A 17,197-nucleotide genomic window follows, 5' to 3' on the forward strand; every position below is an offset into this window, starting at 1 on the left:
TTTGTGTGGCAACTCACCTTGCGCAGCAACTCGAGCGTTTTCTTGATGCGTATCACGAGCAAATTGAAGCGTTCCAACTCTTGCAGCAACACCACGCCTGTCGGTGTGATATTCATTTGAACTTGCTTCTTCACCCGCCACACCTCGAAGGCTACAGGCAGCTTTCCCAATATGCCAGAAGCGACGTTGTCGATGAAGTCGTCGCGGCTAATGCCTCCAGTTGCATCGCCTGCATGTGGCATATCGCACGATTTTTGCCAGTTTGGGTTGTTGTAATTGTAGTAGTTTTAGAGTTAAAAAGAGTGAAATAAATAATTTACAATTAATTAAAGAATCTTTACAGAATTTGAAAATAGGATTTTATAGGTAATTATATCCAATGGAAGGCTGTTGAAGTTATTTTATAGAAGTCGGTGTTGGAAATTAGGGGCTTAAAGCTTCAGTTAATGTCAATTCGAGATTAAGATCCAACCATTAAGAAATTTTCGAAACACTTTTGCACTCTGATTGAGGTATCTCCAAAACATGGATTTTGCGCGCTAACCATTTCATGGGACTGTAAATCAATTCTTTATTTATTGCTTTAAGGGCGGCGGGTGGTGTGTCGTTAAAAAGTGTTAAATTCAAAACTTTTTTTTTGGAAAATTTGCGAGGCTCTTTTACATATTATTAATTTTTTAATATATTAAATATGGTTAACTAATATTATGTGCATATTAAATATTGCCGTGCATTCTCTCTAATCCTTTAATCGATGCACATCCATTTGAATTAGAATTGTAAATAATGTGTACATTTTTTCTGGGAAAAGCTGATTTTGATTTTCATACAACAATAATAAAGAAATATAAATGCACATAGAGGTGGTGAAATGATAAAAATTAATATTGATTTATGTATAATAAATATATACACATTGAGGTGTCCGTTATTTACAGGTTGACCGCTTTTTTGTAAATTAAGTTTCAGTTTTTGCACTAAAAATGTGCATGTGATGGAAACCAGCTTCTTACTTTTAGTTTAAATTGTGCCTACATAAATAACTTTGGTTTTCCTGCGAATATAACACGGCGATTCCTTAGATATTTTGCACCAAGCAAGTACCAGCAATCAACAACTTTGAAAAAGTAATGTTCTAATACAAAACATATACAATTTTCCATAAAAACATTCTTTTACTAGTAATATGTAATTAAAGGTACATCAAATTCACTGAGCATTCACACATGTGATTTATACATTCTGTGTTACTTATACGACATGGCGTACTATACGAATACAGTACGAGTACATTTGATGGAAAGATTTAACAGCGTTTAACCTTTGAAGGAATTCTTTTATGTAAAACGGGAAGTTTTGTATTAGAATATCATGCTTTAAAATTTGTAGGTTTATTTGCTATGGAGTTAATTTTTTGTAGAGCAGTAACTTTTCTACAAAGCTATGACTTTTGCAACTTGAAATTATGTTTTTTTTCATTGAGTTAAAAAATTCATAAGAAAGAAAATGTTGCCTTAAAATAACCAAAGTTCAACTATTTATATTTTCTAAACGGTTAAGTATACCGCTCAAAAATCAAAGTGAAGCACATTGTTTTTTCGATATTCGTGGTTTGGTGGATCATCAGTTTGCTCCGGAGTGACTAACGATCAATAAAGACCGTAATAAGGCGTTTGGGTGAGGGCATCCGTCGAAAACGGCCAGAAATATTGAAGAACAATCTGTGAATTTTGCACGATGATAATGCACCATCGCATCATGTCACGATTGTGACCGAATTTAAGGCCAAAAACGCAATGAATACCATAGATCAACCACCGTATTCACCAGACTTGACCATGTGACTTTTACCACCCAAACTGAAATTGCCGCTCCATGGAACCCGTTTTCAGTCGATCAAAGAGAAGAAACAAAAATCGCTGAAGAAGGCCATCACAAAAAGTGGTTATGATAAGTATATCGAGGACAAAAAAAGAATCGTTGGATTAAGTGTATTACATCTAGTGGGGATTATTTTGAAGGCGACAAAAAAAAATATTGATGAATAATTAAATATTTTGTATTTTATTTACAATTTTCGGGAATTTTTTTTGTCACAATGCGTATATTATACTCCCCTGCTTACTGCCGAGCCATGAAAAGTTCTAACAAAAAACAAAGAACTAACAAAGTTAATCGAATTACGGTTTTATGCGAGAATAAATTAAAAATGCAGTGGATATCGAGGTTATTTGAAATTAAAAAAAAAAAAAAAATTGTTAAAAAATACATTCACTGAATTCGCTATAAGTGACCTTCCAAATTTGGAATTGATTATAAAAAAATTATAAAAAGTATTACTGTTTAGGTCATGCTTTCACCCAAAAACAAAAACACAAACTTTGAAAAATCATTTAAATTGCTAATATGAAATGCAACTGTCAATTTGACGGGACTCACACGCCTACGATGACACCTGTATAGGTATATGAGTATGAAATTAAATTATGCATTTTCCTCACTGTGAAATTGATACACTTTCGCCGCTGATCTGTTGCACATTTATATAAAGTTATGAAATGCAAAAATCAATTCTGCCTGTGTGCTTGAGTGGAAGTCTGATTTTAATTTAGTACAATATTTTGTGATTATTTCCGTTTTTGTTGCTTTTGGTTTCACGTTTGTGTCTGTATGTCTGGCTGTCAATGTAAAATGTTGCTGTAATTCGATGCGATGGCTTGGTCTAGTTATGGACTTCTGGTTCATAGGCATGTGAAAACATAGATAATTAAAATTTGGAGTTCTCACTATACTAAAATTTTAATAGTAACAACAACAGGAACAATTGATATCCGCAATTTGACACTCCACACGACAATTGTTTGCCATTTCGGAAATATATTTGGGAACACATGGTTACTTATTTACATTATATATTTAGAAAGTATATACATATGGATATTAAAAAAAAATCTTTGTTTAATGGCTGCGTTTGCAAATGATTATATGAGCGCTTTAAAAATATACCAAATAGAAAGTTTCGTAAAATTGGTAATTGTTTGGAATTATTGTCAACCATATACATTATTTCAAGTTATATCAAGACCCGCAGTCAGTTTGAACCTGATATAACCGCACCATTTGAACTTCATGCTTAATTTTTAGTATTCTTATTTTACGAATTTTGATTTTGACCATTTTGAAGGTTTTGGAATGTCAATAAAAAGCAGAAATAATATCAGTTCTGTTATAGAGACCTCTAAAGGAAATGGCAAAATATGAGTGACAGATGGATAGCATGTTTTCCAGTATTGACTGCTTCTTTAAAAGTTACACTTTCTTAAGACCTTCAAAGAATATATAAAAGGAAAGTTATAACTTATGTTTATTTGGTATATGTAAATACATTTATATGAGAAATTCAATAATTCCACAAAGTGTTCTATACACTTCCATTTCGTTACTAGTGAATTGAAAAAAACTTTAATTCAAGGATAATTCTCAATTCTAAATGTCGGGAGCAGAATATTCATAAGTAAAATTGAGTTTAAAGAATAAGAAATAATATATTTTTTATCATAAACATTGCAACATTTCTTGGTGTAATATATTTTTACACTTTTTCCTTTAACTTAAGGGTCCATATCCAGTTGTGTATTTGAAAAAGTACAACAAACGTAAATACATATGTGCATATATTTCAGAATATTCTGGAAGAATTTGAAGTTAAACCGGCAAATAGTTTCGAAGATATGAGCGCCATTGTAAAGCTGGTTTGTTTTAGAGTAATTGACACCCAACCCTTTCAACAAGTTTAACTCGAAACTCTGTTTTCGGAGTCGGTAAGAAAACTTATCCGAAAAAGCTAGACCGATCGACAAGAAATTTTTATACGATCTTTCAAGATATACTTGTCAGTTAATCATTCTGAAGTGTACATTTTTCACACAAAAAATTGGCAACCTGTTATTACTTTAGAGATCAAAACTCTCATTAGTTCCTCGATCATTCCCATTATTCATGCCTGGCGACTTTATCGTTTAATTTGCCATTTTTGATTTTATACATACTCAGAACGTTTTGGCATTCAAGCACTATTTCTGTTCTATTGTTGTTTACAGTAACTTAAAATATTCATTCAGTCAAAAAAAAATTAAATTAAATCGCGAACACGACTATTTTTTACAACTTTCGACGTGGATTATGCCAGCAACAATGTATCAATGAAGGTAACAATTTTTTGGCGATGAACCCTAAAAAACGTTCATATTAATTGGTAGAGAGAAATCTTTCAAAAATGCGATAGTGGTGCTTCGAAAGACGTCTATGACATCGCGGCAGATTATCAATCGTGGATTTACGCGTATGAGTCCTAACATGAACATCAGTCGACTGTATTCCTGTTTCAGGAGTTCACGTTGATTCCGACAAAAATTGTTCGCGCACGTAGCACTTCCAAGCAATCAAAGCAAATGGTGGCCAGTTGTTTGGAAAACTGTTTTTTTTTTTTTAAACTGAACATGTCGTAAACATATAACTAGAAATACGCAGATCAATAAATTATGAGTAGTACACAATTGTTTTTTAAAAGTTGTCTTTCACGAAATCAGGAAAACCAACCGCCGAAGACAGATCCACTCTTCATCACGATAAATGTAGTTCCACAAAATGAATTGAAACAACTGCATTTCTGAGCACCCATTGCATCGATTTGATGAGTTAGCCTTCGTATATAAGTTAAAAAAACGTTTAGTTACTTGTAATAAAAAAAAAATGTTTTTCGGGAGCTATACTCCTTTTTTGGGAGCAATGCCCCTTTATTTGGGAGCTACATATGCTCCTTTATTGTATTCTGTACAAGAACTGAATTTTACAATTATTTACGCTTAACTCTAAACCTAAGTTTACCGCTGCAACGGGTATGGAGTTTGCTGACGCTGCGCTTCCCACAGGTTGGCACTTCGCTGACGGTGTGCTTCCCACAGGTTGCCACTACACGTGTCGCGCTCTCATGGATTTAGTGGTGTCATATTATATTACTTTGTATCATATGATATTAATGCGACATATAATACTTTTTGAATGTATGGGGTGCTAACTTATATACATGATGTCCTTACTTAGCACCGCCTGACTTCTTCTTAATCCCCTACGAAAAAAATAAATTATGAGGTCAACGTTTGTCGGCACCTTAAAAGGCAATTGATGCATATAGAACACATGTTCTGGAGATGCCTCAATCAGAGTGACAAAAGTAGTTCGACAATTGGTTCAAACACAGTCACGCGTGTAAAGATCTTAATGGAGAATATTAAAAAAAAAGTAAAGCGATTTTCGATGAATAATATTTGTATTTTTGTTCTCTAATCCTGAAATATAAAAGGTGACCCTCGTGTATAGAATCGGCAAATTATTGAAAAATTAGTTGATATGATTCCAGTTAAATTCCCAGTAGACTGACACTAAAAAAATTCATAAAAATTTTCGAGATATTGTAACTGACCAGGCGAAGTCTAACGATTGAGCTATTGGTACTCTCTTCAAAACCGTTTAGTTTGTTTAGTAACTACCACAACTTCAACTCCATTTCGCATTAGTTTAGTGACTGTCGTAGTGTAAATAGTTTGCAAGTAGTTCATTTTCGATAACTTTCCTCCAATTATCACTGCAAATATTTCCCATCGATCACTTTGTGACTGTAGTACAGCTAATTAGCAGAAACTTCGAGTACACACTTGTATGCAATTCGCCAGAGAGAGAGAGAGTGCATTTTGATGAGCCTTTTTAAATTTGTATTTGCCGCGCTTGTGCATATGTGTGTTTACGTGGCCGCAACGCTTTGCGGCATGACCGCTGGTTGCAGGTTGCACGTTGCACATAGCCGCCGTTGCCATGACCATTTCATTGTGGTTAAACAGTTTAAATTTTCACACATACAAAATGCACCAAAACACTAAAGTACCATGAAGTTGGGTGGGATTACGTTGCACTACGGCCGGCAACGCTGCGATTTTACACTTTAATGCCTGGTAATTTGCTTTTAATCCGCATTTTGTAGCGAACTAATTATGGTTGCAAATGTGAAGTGCGCAGGCTTTTGGCTGCAGGTGTAAATTGAAGTAGCGGGTGGCATGGCTGGTGGAGTTGCAAATACATTTTAATATTCTATTTTAGAAAAAACATACATACACAGATGTATAGTTTATACATATGTATGTAGATATGTGTGTATATGCGGCATATGTGGCATATGTGGTTAGTTGTGTGCCACATGAATGCGCAATTATGGAATTAAGCAAACTTTATGATTTTGTAATCAACATGCGAGAGCAATTAAGGTGGACAATTGAGATTCGTAATGCAAAATGGAATTATATTTTGGCAATACAATTTTCGTTTGCATAAAAAACAATTGCTTTTATTGTTGGCAGCTAATTTGATTTGAAAAAGTAATAAGAAAAAAATCTGCTAACAATTTGTGGCGTTTCGTATTCACACTGGCATTTTATTTTATTTGCTTTAACTGACAGCTGCTATTTTTGAATATTTCATCCGCTCACGCATATTCACACATTGCCTTCATTTGCATACCAACCAATTCAATTTCAGGTGTTTTTCGATTACAGTTCTCTGTTCTGCGTTTACAGTTACGCAGTAACGCCACGTTGTTTTTTTTTCCTCAGCAACTGCCGTGATATATCCGTCATTTAATCCTGAAAAACGGCTGGCAAGTCAGCAGGGTGACAGTAGGGCGTGCGCATTTTTTAGCTAAGCTTTTTGCCATCTTTTTTATGCAATATGGAATTTCAAATATTATTAAATTCCGCCCGTATGCGGAGTCGTGACCACAATTTCGTTGGAGGCTGCCAGATAACTCAATCAAACTGTAATAAATTGAATTAAGTGACAATGCAATTTTTTCCAATAAAAACGTGGCATATCAATTGGACAATAATTTAAGAAATGTACTCGTGATAGCAATGTATATACATATGTATGTATTTGTATCAGGAATTTGAGAAAAAGCTTTTGAAATAATATTGAAATTTAACAAAGGTTTGCAGATATCGCAACAGGGTTTATGCATAACACACTAGTATGTGACAAAGAAGCACCCGGAAATTGTAATTAAATTCCCCGGGTAAATGATATATCAAAAAAGTGTATGTTGCTTAGTTGGTAGGACGACCTTCGACCACTTCAACCGATGAAAATATTAAAAAAGTTAAGAATATGTGGCTTGAAAATCGTCAGGCAAGTACTAGAGAGATAATAAGTGAGCTCGAAATCTTTCGGGAGCCCGTTGAATGATTTTGGTTTATACATATTATGGGTATGAAACGAGTTCTTGCTTGACTCGTCCCGATAAAGCTGAATTTTTTTCACAAAGATACGGAACAGGTCTATTTGGACATGTTTAATCGTGCGAATTGCGATCTCTTATTTATGAATTCTAGTATAACTATCGATGATACATGAGTTTATGTGTTTGTCATGCAAACAAGTCAACAATCATCAGAATGGAACCAGTTTTCAGTCGATCGAAGAGATCAAACAAAATTCGCTGAAGAAGCTGAAGACCGTCCTAAAAAGTGCTTATGAAAAGTGTTTTGAGGACTGGAAAAATCGTTGGCATAAGGTATTACATCTGGTTTGGATTACTTTGAAGGCGACAAAATAAATATTGATGAATAGTTAGACATTTTGGGTATTGTTTACAATTTCCGGATACTTTTTTGTCAGAAGGTATGTCACAAAATAATTTAGATATAAAGTAAATTGTTAAAAAAGTCACAGCTCATTGTTTTTATATAATATTGGTTGTTTTTATTGTTGTTAAAGGTTAGGTTAGGCTATGCTGGCCACGCAATACATAGACCCACTAGTCCTTAGCAATGTGAGATGGTTCGACTTTTGAAGACTTTTAAAGCGAATTGACATTTAATTTTTTTACTTCGCCTAGCCACTTGAACTGCAAAGCTCCTAGATATCTAATACGATAGGTGATATCCAGCATCTCTTTAATGCCCACTTCCCTGCAATCTCTGCATGTATCGTCGTTACTTATGCCTGCTCACATGTGATGCCAGTAGGTTGTGACCTATCATTAGACCAACAACCGTCCTGCAGTCCTTTCGAGCAGTCCTTTCATTGTATATCTTTTTTAGTGATTTCCGTATTTCCTGTACTGATTCGATAGCTTGACGGATGGGAATTTTAGCAATCACAACAGCTATTTTGTTTTCTGGGGTTATTTTTGACCTGGAACCCAATATACTTGTAGATATAGTTGCTTTTCGGCAGTCGCTACTGTCTAGTCTACTGCTTCTGTGCTTTTAAGACATTCTGTGATATAATGCCATTAGAGATTATTTTCTTAATTGCAGTTTGAGCATCGAAGTATATAATATATTGTCATTTATATGTTGTTTCCTGCGTTGTTAGCTATCTCGGACACTTTCCTAACCGCAAAGACTTACGCCTGAAAGATATTGCAGAATTTCGAAGCTTGAAGGCTTGTCTGGGATTAAACGCCATGCATTAGATCCTGGCGCCCATTCCTTCAAACTTTTTTGATCCGTCCGTGTAGATGTTGAAAGTTCTGTTGGCGAGTCGTATTCTCCTGTTCCATCCATTCTTTTTTATTTCGACTTGAAATCTTCTCTCTCAAATAAAGCGTGAGGGTACGTGGCTTATTTCATCCACAAACTCTCTGCATATTGAATTATTCCCGATAGCAGCGATTAAAAACTTTACATAAAACATTTTTATAAACATTGCCGAATAAACAGCTCATGGTCGGATGAAATCCCGGTCTGTTAAGGTTACATTTACCAGACTGTCGTGGGAACGGTTAATGAATATCGGCCATTTGAGTAAATATAGCTTTTATACGAAAATACTTATGAAATTGAAAATCAATAATTAATTTTTATATTGCGCAGAAGATTTATTTACCAAATAAATTTGTAAACCCCTAATAGGTTGTCTTAAGTTTGTCACGAAGTTTGTAGCATTCAGAAGGACACCACCTCGGTTTAGAGTTATCGATCTGAAATATATTTTTGTAATATAGTAATATTTCTCCCTAAGAAGCTGGTTCGGAAACTGGTTCGGAACTGCCATTATCGGACCACTATATGATATAGCTGCCATACAAACTCACCAATCAAAATCAAGTCTGTGTAAGGAAAATTTTCTTATTCGACAAATTGTCTTCATGACATTTGGCGTAGTTTATAGACTTCGACCATATAGTTGAAAGCGGGTAACTATAGCCATATTAACTGAGCGATCAAAATTGTAATAAAAAGCTTTATAAAAAATTCATTTTCCTTATTAAGTAACCTGTGAGGGTATTAAGACTTCGTTGCAGACGTTAACTTTTTTGGGTTTGAATTAAAGACCCAGGTTAAAAAATGCCAGAGGCGATAGCACCAAGTGAAAACCGTATTTGTTTGAATGTCGAATCAATTGCAAATCTAAAGCAAATGCTTTATTTCACATACAATTTTAGAAAATTATTTAGGATTAGGGAGTAAACGAAATTGGCTCAACTATATTCAAATCACTTTGCTTACACTAGACTTACTTTTTTAAAAACTTCTTAGGATTAATAACACTTTTTTATTTTAAACTGTAGAAAACTTAGTAATCGACCTAGTTAGTGACTGCCTGTAAGGCAAATAATCTGCCTAAATATATCATATTACAACATGAGGTTTTAAAGAATTGTTGGTGGATTACTTCGTTTATTAATAGTTACGCAACTTTTGCTAGGAGTAAATCTATTTAACCTTTGTTTTATACCCTGAACAGGATATATTAAGTTAAGTTTTAGAAGTTTGTAACACCAAGAAGGAAGCGTCGGATACCCTATAAAGTATATATATAAATGATCAGTATGTTGAGCTGAGTCAATTTAGCCATGTCCGTCCGTTTGTCTGTCTGAATATATAAAACCTGGTCCCTCAGTTTTTAAGATATCGTTTTGAAATTTTGTAAACGTCATTTGCTCTTCAAGAAGCTGCTCATTTGTTGGAACTGCCGATATCGGACCACTATAACATATAGCTGCCATACAAACCGAACGATCGGAATCAAGTTTTTGTATGGAAAACTTTCACATTTGACGTGGTATCTTCACGAAATTTGACAAGGATTACTATAATCTCCAAAAAAATTGTTCAGATCGATTTACTATATCATATAGCTTCCATACAAACTGGACATATAGTTACTAAAAGAAATGCACCTGTGAAGGGTGCAGCCGAAATTAACGTTTTTTCTGGTTTTTATTTGAATATGGCTTTTTTTATACCATTTCGTTCTTGGTTTCAATTTTCATGCTATTTCTCTTAACTCCCTGGCACTCTGTTCTGATTCTATAAACTTTCATTTACTCTTATTATCTGCTGCCAAATGTAAAACGGAAATAGGATAAGAGAAATCCACGAAAAATCTATATTTTGCAATTAAAATATTTAAATGTAAAAATCACGCAGTAATTTGTGCAAAAATATAGATTTCAACTAACTTCAATGAAAGAAATGCAAGTTTTTGGCATTTTGCTTATAAATATTTATGTAGTTGTACTCGTAGTGATACGTTACCGAGCGCTCGCACCGCATCCGAGGTCCACACCGTGACTGCAAAAGCAGCATGAAAATGATATCGGAAAAAACGTGGGGAGGAAGGGAAATTATAAAACAGCACGAGTATTAAATGGAATAGCAAATTTTAATAGTTACCGTTATTACAATAAATGCACAGTCGCATACAAAAAATATAGCGATTTATACAATATATTTAGTACAGTGTACAGTTATTGTGCAATACATTCATTTAATATTATCGAGCAGTAATCAAACGATTTTCTGTGTGCAGAGTTTCCATGCAGTGCTTAATTGGTTCGGTTTCGGTTTCGACAGCGGTGTGACCGACCATCGCATAATTAGTAAAATACTACGTACTAGCTACTTAACTGTGTGGGTGTGTATGTGTGCGCAGAAGGGTATATAAAATTTAACTAGCGGATAATATGTGACTACATATGTATGTATGTATTGAGCTTGTATTGTATTTACACATGTCGCTATTGTGTGTTTGTGTGTGTTTGTGCAGTTGTGCAATTGCGACAAAGGCAATAAAGTTAATTGTAAAACCGCAACTAATTAATTCAATTAAATTAAATTGTGAATTAAATGAAACTCGCTGCTATGCCGGCGGCGAAGGTGTGGCGCAGCTAGTAGTCGCTCGCGTATGTAGAAAAATTGCTTTGTGCACAAATTCGTAAAAAGCTGTACATTGAGTGGCAACAAATGGATTATATTATATGGTTTGGGATTTGCTGCCATGCTAATGGTCATGGTTACCCTCAGGAGATGGAAAAATATAAATTTTTATAATTTCGGTATTTTTTAAATAATAAATTATTTTAGTAGTTTCTTAATATCAGTGGTAGGTTTCATTTGTAATCATATTCGTTTGAAATAAAATGCCATCGATTTATTGTACCCCTAACAGGATATATTAAGTTTGTCACGAAGTTTGTAGAATAAAATATAGCAGAAAATGTTGGAGACAATATAAAATATATAAAAATTATCAGAATGATGAGCTTAGGCGATCTAGCCATGTCCGCTTGTCCGTCCCTTTGTTTTTAAATACACTAATTAGCTCTGCAGATGTTGAGAGATCGATCTGAAATTTTGTATACAAGCTTTTCTTCCTAGGAACCTCTTCACTTGATGGATATGAAACCATTGTAGTAAAAAGTTACCATGCAAACTGACCTTTCAAAACCAAGTACTTGTATGGAAAACTTTTTCATTTGAGGAGGTATCTTCAGGATATTAAGTACAGGTTATTATCTAAGACCTTGCTACAAGTTTTTGGACAGATCGCATTGAGCACATATTTGTCATACAAATTGACCGATCCAACTCAAGTTTTTGTATAAAAAACTTTTTTATTTGACAAGGGATCGTGAAAAAATTTAGCACAGTTTATAATTCAAAGTATCTCTACAATATACAAAGGTTTTCGTCAGACCGGACCACTTTAACATAAGGCTGTCATTAAATCTGAGCGATCAAAATCAAGATACAGATCTCTATATTCCATTTTATGTCATCTAGATGGGCCATCTGAGGCGTAGCCGCGGCCAACATTTGAAAAAGATAATATTCAAAAATTAAATGCCAAAGAATGTTCTTTCGAATGATAATAAACATTCCCCATTAAATTTTAAGTTTCTGTTTTTTTCTTTAAATAGTAGGAAACCACGAAATGGATCACCTTTTACTTAGTCTGTTGACAATAAGAAATGTCTTAGTATATCAGTACTACATGAGAAGCTACATTGCCTCCAAAACAACTCTGGTTTTTATGGTTAAAATCAAAAGTTCCGGTTAGTTGTACCCGAAATTCACGGGAACTCATCCAATATAATTTTTTTTTATCAACTCATTGGTACCGTCCTCGATTTCTGTTTACATGGCATATTTACTAATCTTTCGGAGTTGATTTAGATATCAATTCATTCTAGCACTAGTGCATTACAAATAACGGAATCTACTACGTATCTTGCACACCCTTAAATGATTTTCATTTTACTAAGCCATGAAGCTTAAGTGCCCTTTTTGATCAAATACAGAAAAAATCGATAAAATAGTAATGCAACTTTATCTATTACAGTTATACACATATTTAAAAAAGTAATTTCAATTGAAAACAATGCCAATAGATGGTTTATTTACGAAATTACAATTAATTGTAAGGTTAGATGGCAAACCTTATAACAGTAAACACAATGACTCCACAAAGCCAAAAATTGTCCCTGCAAAACATCGAATTACTTTTTTTTTTCCCAACTAGGGTTATAAAGAGGTATTACAAACCCGAATTGCTAACCTCTCGTTCAACTGCAAAGTGTCTATATGCAAAAATTTGCTTTAAAAGCAACCGTGCCAACATTGTGCATGAAAAAGTGGGAAAAAGTGCAAAAAAGCGAAGATAGCGAATAAAATAGAAACTTTTTTCAACACGACTCACCTGTCTGCGGTTGCAATTCGATCAAATGACTCCAGATGCCGCGTGTCGCCTGCGTATAATAACCAATTTCCGCATTTGGATGCAAACCGAACACATCCGGTTTGTTGACGAGCGGCAACTTATCAATATGAGCTGCGAATATATGCACAGAAAAAGATATGAATATTTCTATGTGGATGTGAGTGCTATAATTTGATTGCTATCTGCTATCTGCTTTATGCGCCACACTCTTAGACTTACCTATGAAGTCCTCCTTCAGCACCACCTCATCGTCTGGTATGCAATAGTCGACATTTTCATCGTGATAGAAATGGAATGGATTGAAGGTGTCAAAGAGGAAATCGCCCATATATTCATCCATATAAATGCGCGTGATGCGTCGATCAAAGTCATCGATAACACGTCCACCATACATGACCTACATATTAAGGTGAGAATACGTAGAAAGAGAAGTTGCAGTTTGTGCTTATGGCAAAAGGGAAATAATGCAAAAATAACGGTAATTGTGGGAAGGAAAACTATTATAGTGTTAGCTTGGGGAATGATACGTATCAACTTACCTCACCAATTAAATATTTCAAGCTATTCCAAGGCACCTTACCAGTCTCTTCATCAACTTTATTCAGATATGTAGTCAGAATTTCTAGACAGACATCAAAATCAGACTCATTGAAGTCATAGCAAATGTTCCAACCCAATTTATCGTATTTACGACGCTCCTAAAAAGGAAGTGTAATTAGAAGAAACAAAAAAGTTTAAATTCCTTTATTAATATCGAAAACAGTACTAAATAATTTGATTCTTGTGCACACTCACCTGCACGACCGCATGGAAGAAGGCCAGGACATACACTAGTGGACGGAATGCCGAATGTGAGCACGCCTCTAAACGCTCTTGACGCACTTTGAAGAATGTGGAGCGCAAGTTCAGCTTTAAGCCATTCGGTGGTTCCGTAACAACTGGAATTTTGGTTGAAAAAAGTAGTTACTAAATATTTGTTACCCACACACCAGTGAGCGAAATCACCTTTCAATGACTTTTGTAGTATACCAATAGGGAAGGTGGGCGTAGGATCTGTTGTTATCCACAAACGAAAATCTGGATGTGGTGCTTCAATTTTTTCGAGATACTTCTCCAAAGAACGCACAAAGCTGATGAGTAAGTGACCATTTTGTAGCATCAACCAGAAGCCTTGACGTATAGATTTGTCCAGTAAGTTCATGGCGTTCTGCAAGTCGAGAGTGTCAAATTAAATTTTTATTCATTGCTCGTTTCAATATGACCCGGTATCAGTTTGCTGGGGTTAAAAGACAATCAACTCAAAAGTAACAGCGGCAGTTCGGGGCAATGTCAAATTGACTGTTGTTGTATCCACTAGGAAAAGGTTATGGCTTAAGCGACTGGAGGAATCGCAAGAGGGTTTTATTTTGGCCTACAAGTTCATATAAAATTTCTGAAAGTGTTAAAGGTTCTACACACGAGACCGCATTTTGCAAGCTCATTAAGTATCATGAGAAACTCTTTCAAAATCCATCCGAAAGTTGAAAACGAATAACATTTTTTACTGTTTGTACTATCAAATTTTCCCGACGTTCAATACTACAATAGGTATATAAAAAAGATACAAAGAGCAGTTACAATATGCATCAGTGGAGCTCTTGGAATATTTACTGTCAACAGACTTGTTCTGTAAATAACTGGCAGCGACGTCAGTTTTCGGACTGAGGGAATCCCCATCCCACCCAATACCACGGAAAAGGGCCGAGGTGAACATGGACGCTGGACGATAACCGAGTTGGAAGTGGAGAAAATTAGATACCAAAATCCTCTTGTTTTTATCAGACCACTGCCGTGTTTTCCCAGCGTAGATCACAGCAACCAACGAAAGTTTTGCAAGACAACAAAAAGGAATATATTTATATATACGATTAGCCAAGTCATTTTGAAATCATTGAAATCTCCAAGGGTTTCGTCAAAGATATGAAAAGAATACCTTGATCTCTTAGTCGATCTAACATCCTATTACACGATAAACCTGCAATGAGTTCTATTGCATAGTGATATTCCTGGTAACTGTGAATCAGATGAAACAGCCAGAACAGGCATCACCCTACAATTAGCCTTCGAAAAACAGGGAATTTACAAGTCTCTGTCTACTTATAGAAATTTAATCGACTAGAAGCTAATTGAAGGTAGAAGAAGAGGATAATGTCTTCTATGCGAATGCTGAGTCTTTACAGGATAATAATCGTAACAATTTGTCGACGGTTTTTGCACGACGTTTTAGAGGTTGAATGAATAAAACTTTTTTCAATGATGAGCCTCATCAGAAGCATGGGGTGGTTTCAGAGAGCAGGAAATAGAGTGAGGGAACATTAGTCCCAGTGCTATCACAATGGGCCTGCTAAAGGCTTAGGTGCGTCGTCAGACAGCCACTCTGCCTACCTATCTACCTAGTAGTCACCTGATGCACCTGTTTTATGCGTGTATGGGAGGACTTATGTGATTCAAATATTAAGCATCATGTCAAGCTAAATTCTCCCAGAAATAAAGCGAGTACGTGACAAATGGAGAGCAGACATAAATTAAAACTAATAAGTGCTTCGAACTGTCGAATTAAAGTTCTGTGTGCACACACATCAGCTTCGCCTAAGAAAGTCCATATCAATATTTTACCGTTATATGGATCACTAAAGTAACGACATTAAAATAATGTGTTGTTTATGTGCCAGCGACAAATTTAATTGGACACGTGCTTGTGCCAACTATTTGCTATCGAAGTCACACAGAATTGCGGAAATAAAGAAAGTTAATTTCGTGGGTCAATATATGGGGCACATGCGACCCCCAAACACTATGCTTGGTCAAATGTAAAAATAACAATATTTTTTTACCGAACTGCCGACTTAGCAACAATTTTATATGATTTCATGCCAACTACACTTTTATTTTATTCCTCCCTCGGCACTTCCTTACACTGAGCTCAGTTTCCGTCTTTTTATTTATTATTATTTCCTGCCCCACTCAATGTGTTGTATTTATTTCGTCAAGTGGCATGTTTCTGTATTATGTCGGTTTAAGTCCACACCTCAGAATTTAAGGTATTGGCATGAACACTGAGATTGAGCGCCATTGTTGGGCGCAACAATGAGCATTGATACAATAACGCCGGAGTTATTTTCGTCACTGTCGTTGTTTACTTCATTGCCCGGACATGCTCGTAAATAACTACGGCAACAATGGCAAACACACACACGAACACGCACGTGTGCACGAGCGCTTAGATTCGGGCGAATATTTGATAGCCTCTACTTACCTTTTCTTGGCCCTGTCCCAGTGAGATGTGACAAAAATTGCCCATTCCAACGCCAACGAGGTCTGCCAATTTCATCAAATCATTCGTGGGGTCCGAGCCGGCGCTGAGTATAAAGCACACGGGCATATTGCAGTTGGTCTGCTCGTAGATGTTGGCGAAACTAATCACCGGCGGCGTGATGTAGTACTCATCCATGGTGTCCACGATGTATTCATTTATTGCACGGAAAATTCGATCGACACGGAAACAACGTAGGAACATTAATTTCTACGCAGGTCAGTAAGACGACGGCATGCACACGGGAAGTCACAGTGCCATGGAAAGAGAAGTTGAAGAAGATTAGATTAGGTGGTGCAAAAAAAAAAACAAAGAAATGTGTGTAATGAAATATGCACGTGTGCTGGAATATAAAATGAGTAAAAGATGAACTGAACTGCAGCCGCACTATTTTAGGAACTTGCAAAGTGTGGCTTTTTGAATATGAGGAGTTCAAGGTTTAGCGCCACAAATTTATGGTTGATAAAGTTCGTTAATGATTTCGGCAATTCATAACTTATGAAAAAGCTAGTTTTATATTGCTACGAATCGCATATATTCATCATAATAATGTGTTTATGAAGCGTTGTGCGTAATTAAGTGGCTAAAGAGAAATTTCAAAGGTCAAATTGTACAGTAAGCAACGATTTAGTATTTTTTAACATTGCAAAGATTTTTTGAGAATTTTTATCATCTCTGTTCAGGTGGTTTTTACATAAATTTTTAATGATTCCGTACAAAGTTTGCCAATATTTAATACATATTTTAACATTAAAATAATAGATTCAGTTTCGAAAACAGAAAAAAATT

The 17,197-nt window shown here is 35.3% G+C and overlaps 1 protein-coding gene across 1 annotated transcript in view; it reads right to left on the reverse strand.

Annotated features, from left to right (window-relative positions):
- LOC126765542 (dynein axonemal heavy chain 10) overlaps positions 1 to 17,197 on the reverse strand; it is a 107,905-nt gene that overhangs the window by 11,988 nt on the left and 78,720 nt on the right. The window contains exons 49-55 of the mRNA XM_050483158.1: positions 16,352 to 16,618; positions 14,062 to 14,263; positions 13,852 to 13,994; positions 13,596 to 13,754; positions 13,276 to 13,453; positions 13,036 to 13,167; positions 18 to 229 (exon numbers count right to left, since the gene is read on the reverse strand). Of these exons, the coding sequence (XP_050339115.1) occupies positions 18 to 229; positions 13,036 to 13,167; positions 13,276 to 13,453; positions 13,596 to 13,754; positions 13,852 to 13,994; positions 14,062 to 14,263; positions 16,352 to 16,618 (1,293 nt within the window). The remainder of the gene's footprint in view (positions 1 to 17; positions 230 to 13,035; positions 13,168 to 13,275; positions 13,454 to 13,595; positions 13,755 to 13,851; positions 13,995 to 14,061; positions 14,264 to 16,351; positions 16,619 to 17,197) is intronic.

The sequence above is a fragment of the Bactrocera neohumeralis genome, chromosome 2, assembly GCF_024586455.1.
Source record: "Bactrocera neohumeralis isolate Rockhampton chromosome 2, APGP_CSIRO_Bneo_wtdbg2-racon-allhic-juicebox.fasta_v2, whole genome shotgun sequence".
NCBI classification, from domain to species: Eukaryota; Metazoa; Arthropoda; class Insecta; order Diptera; family Tephritidae; genus Bactrocera; species Bactrocera neohumeralis.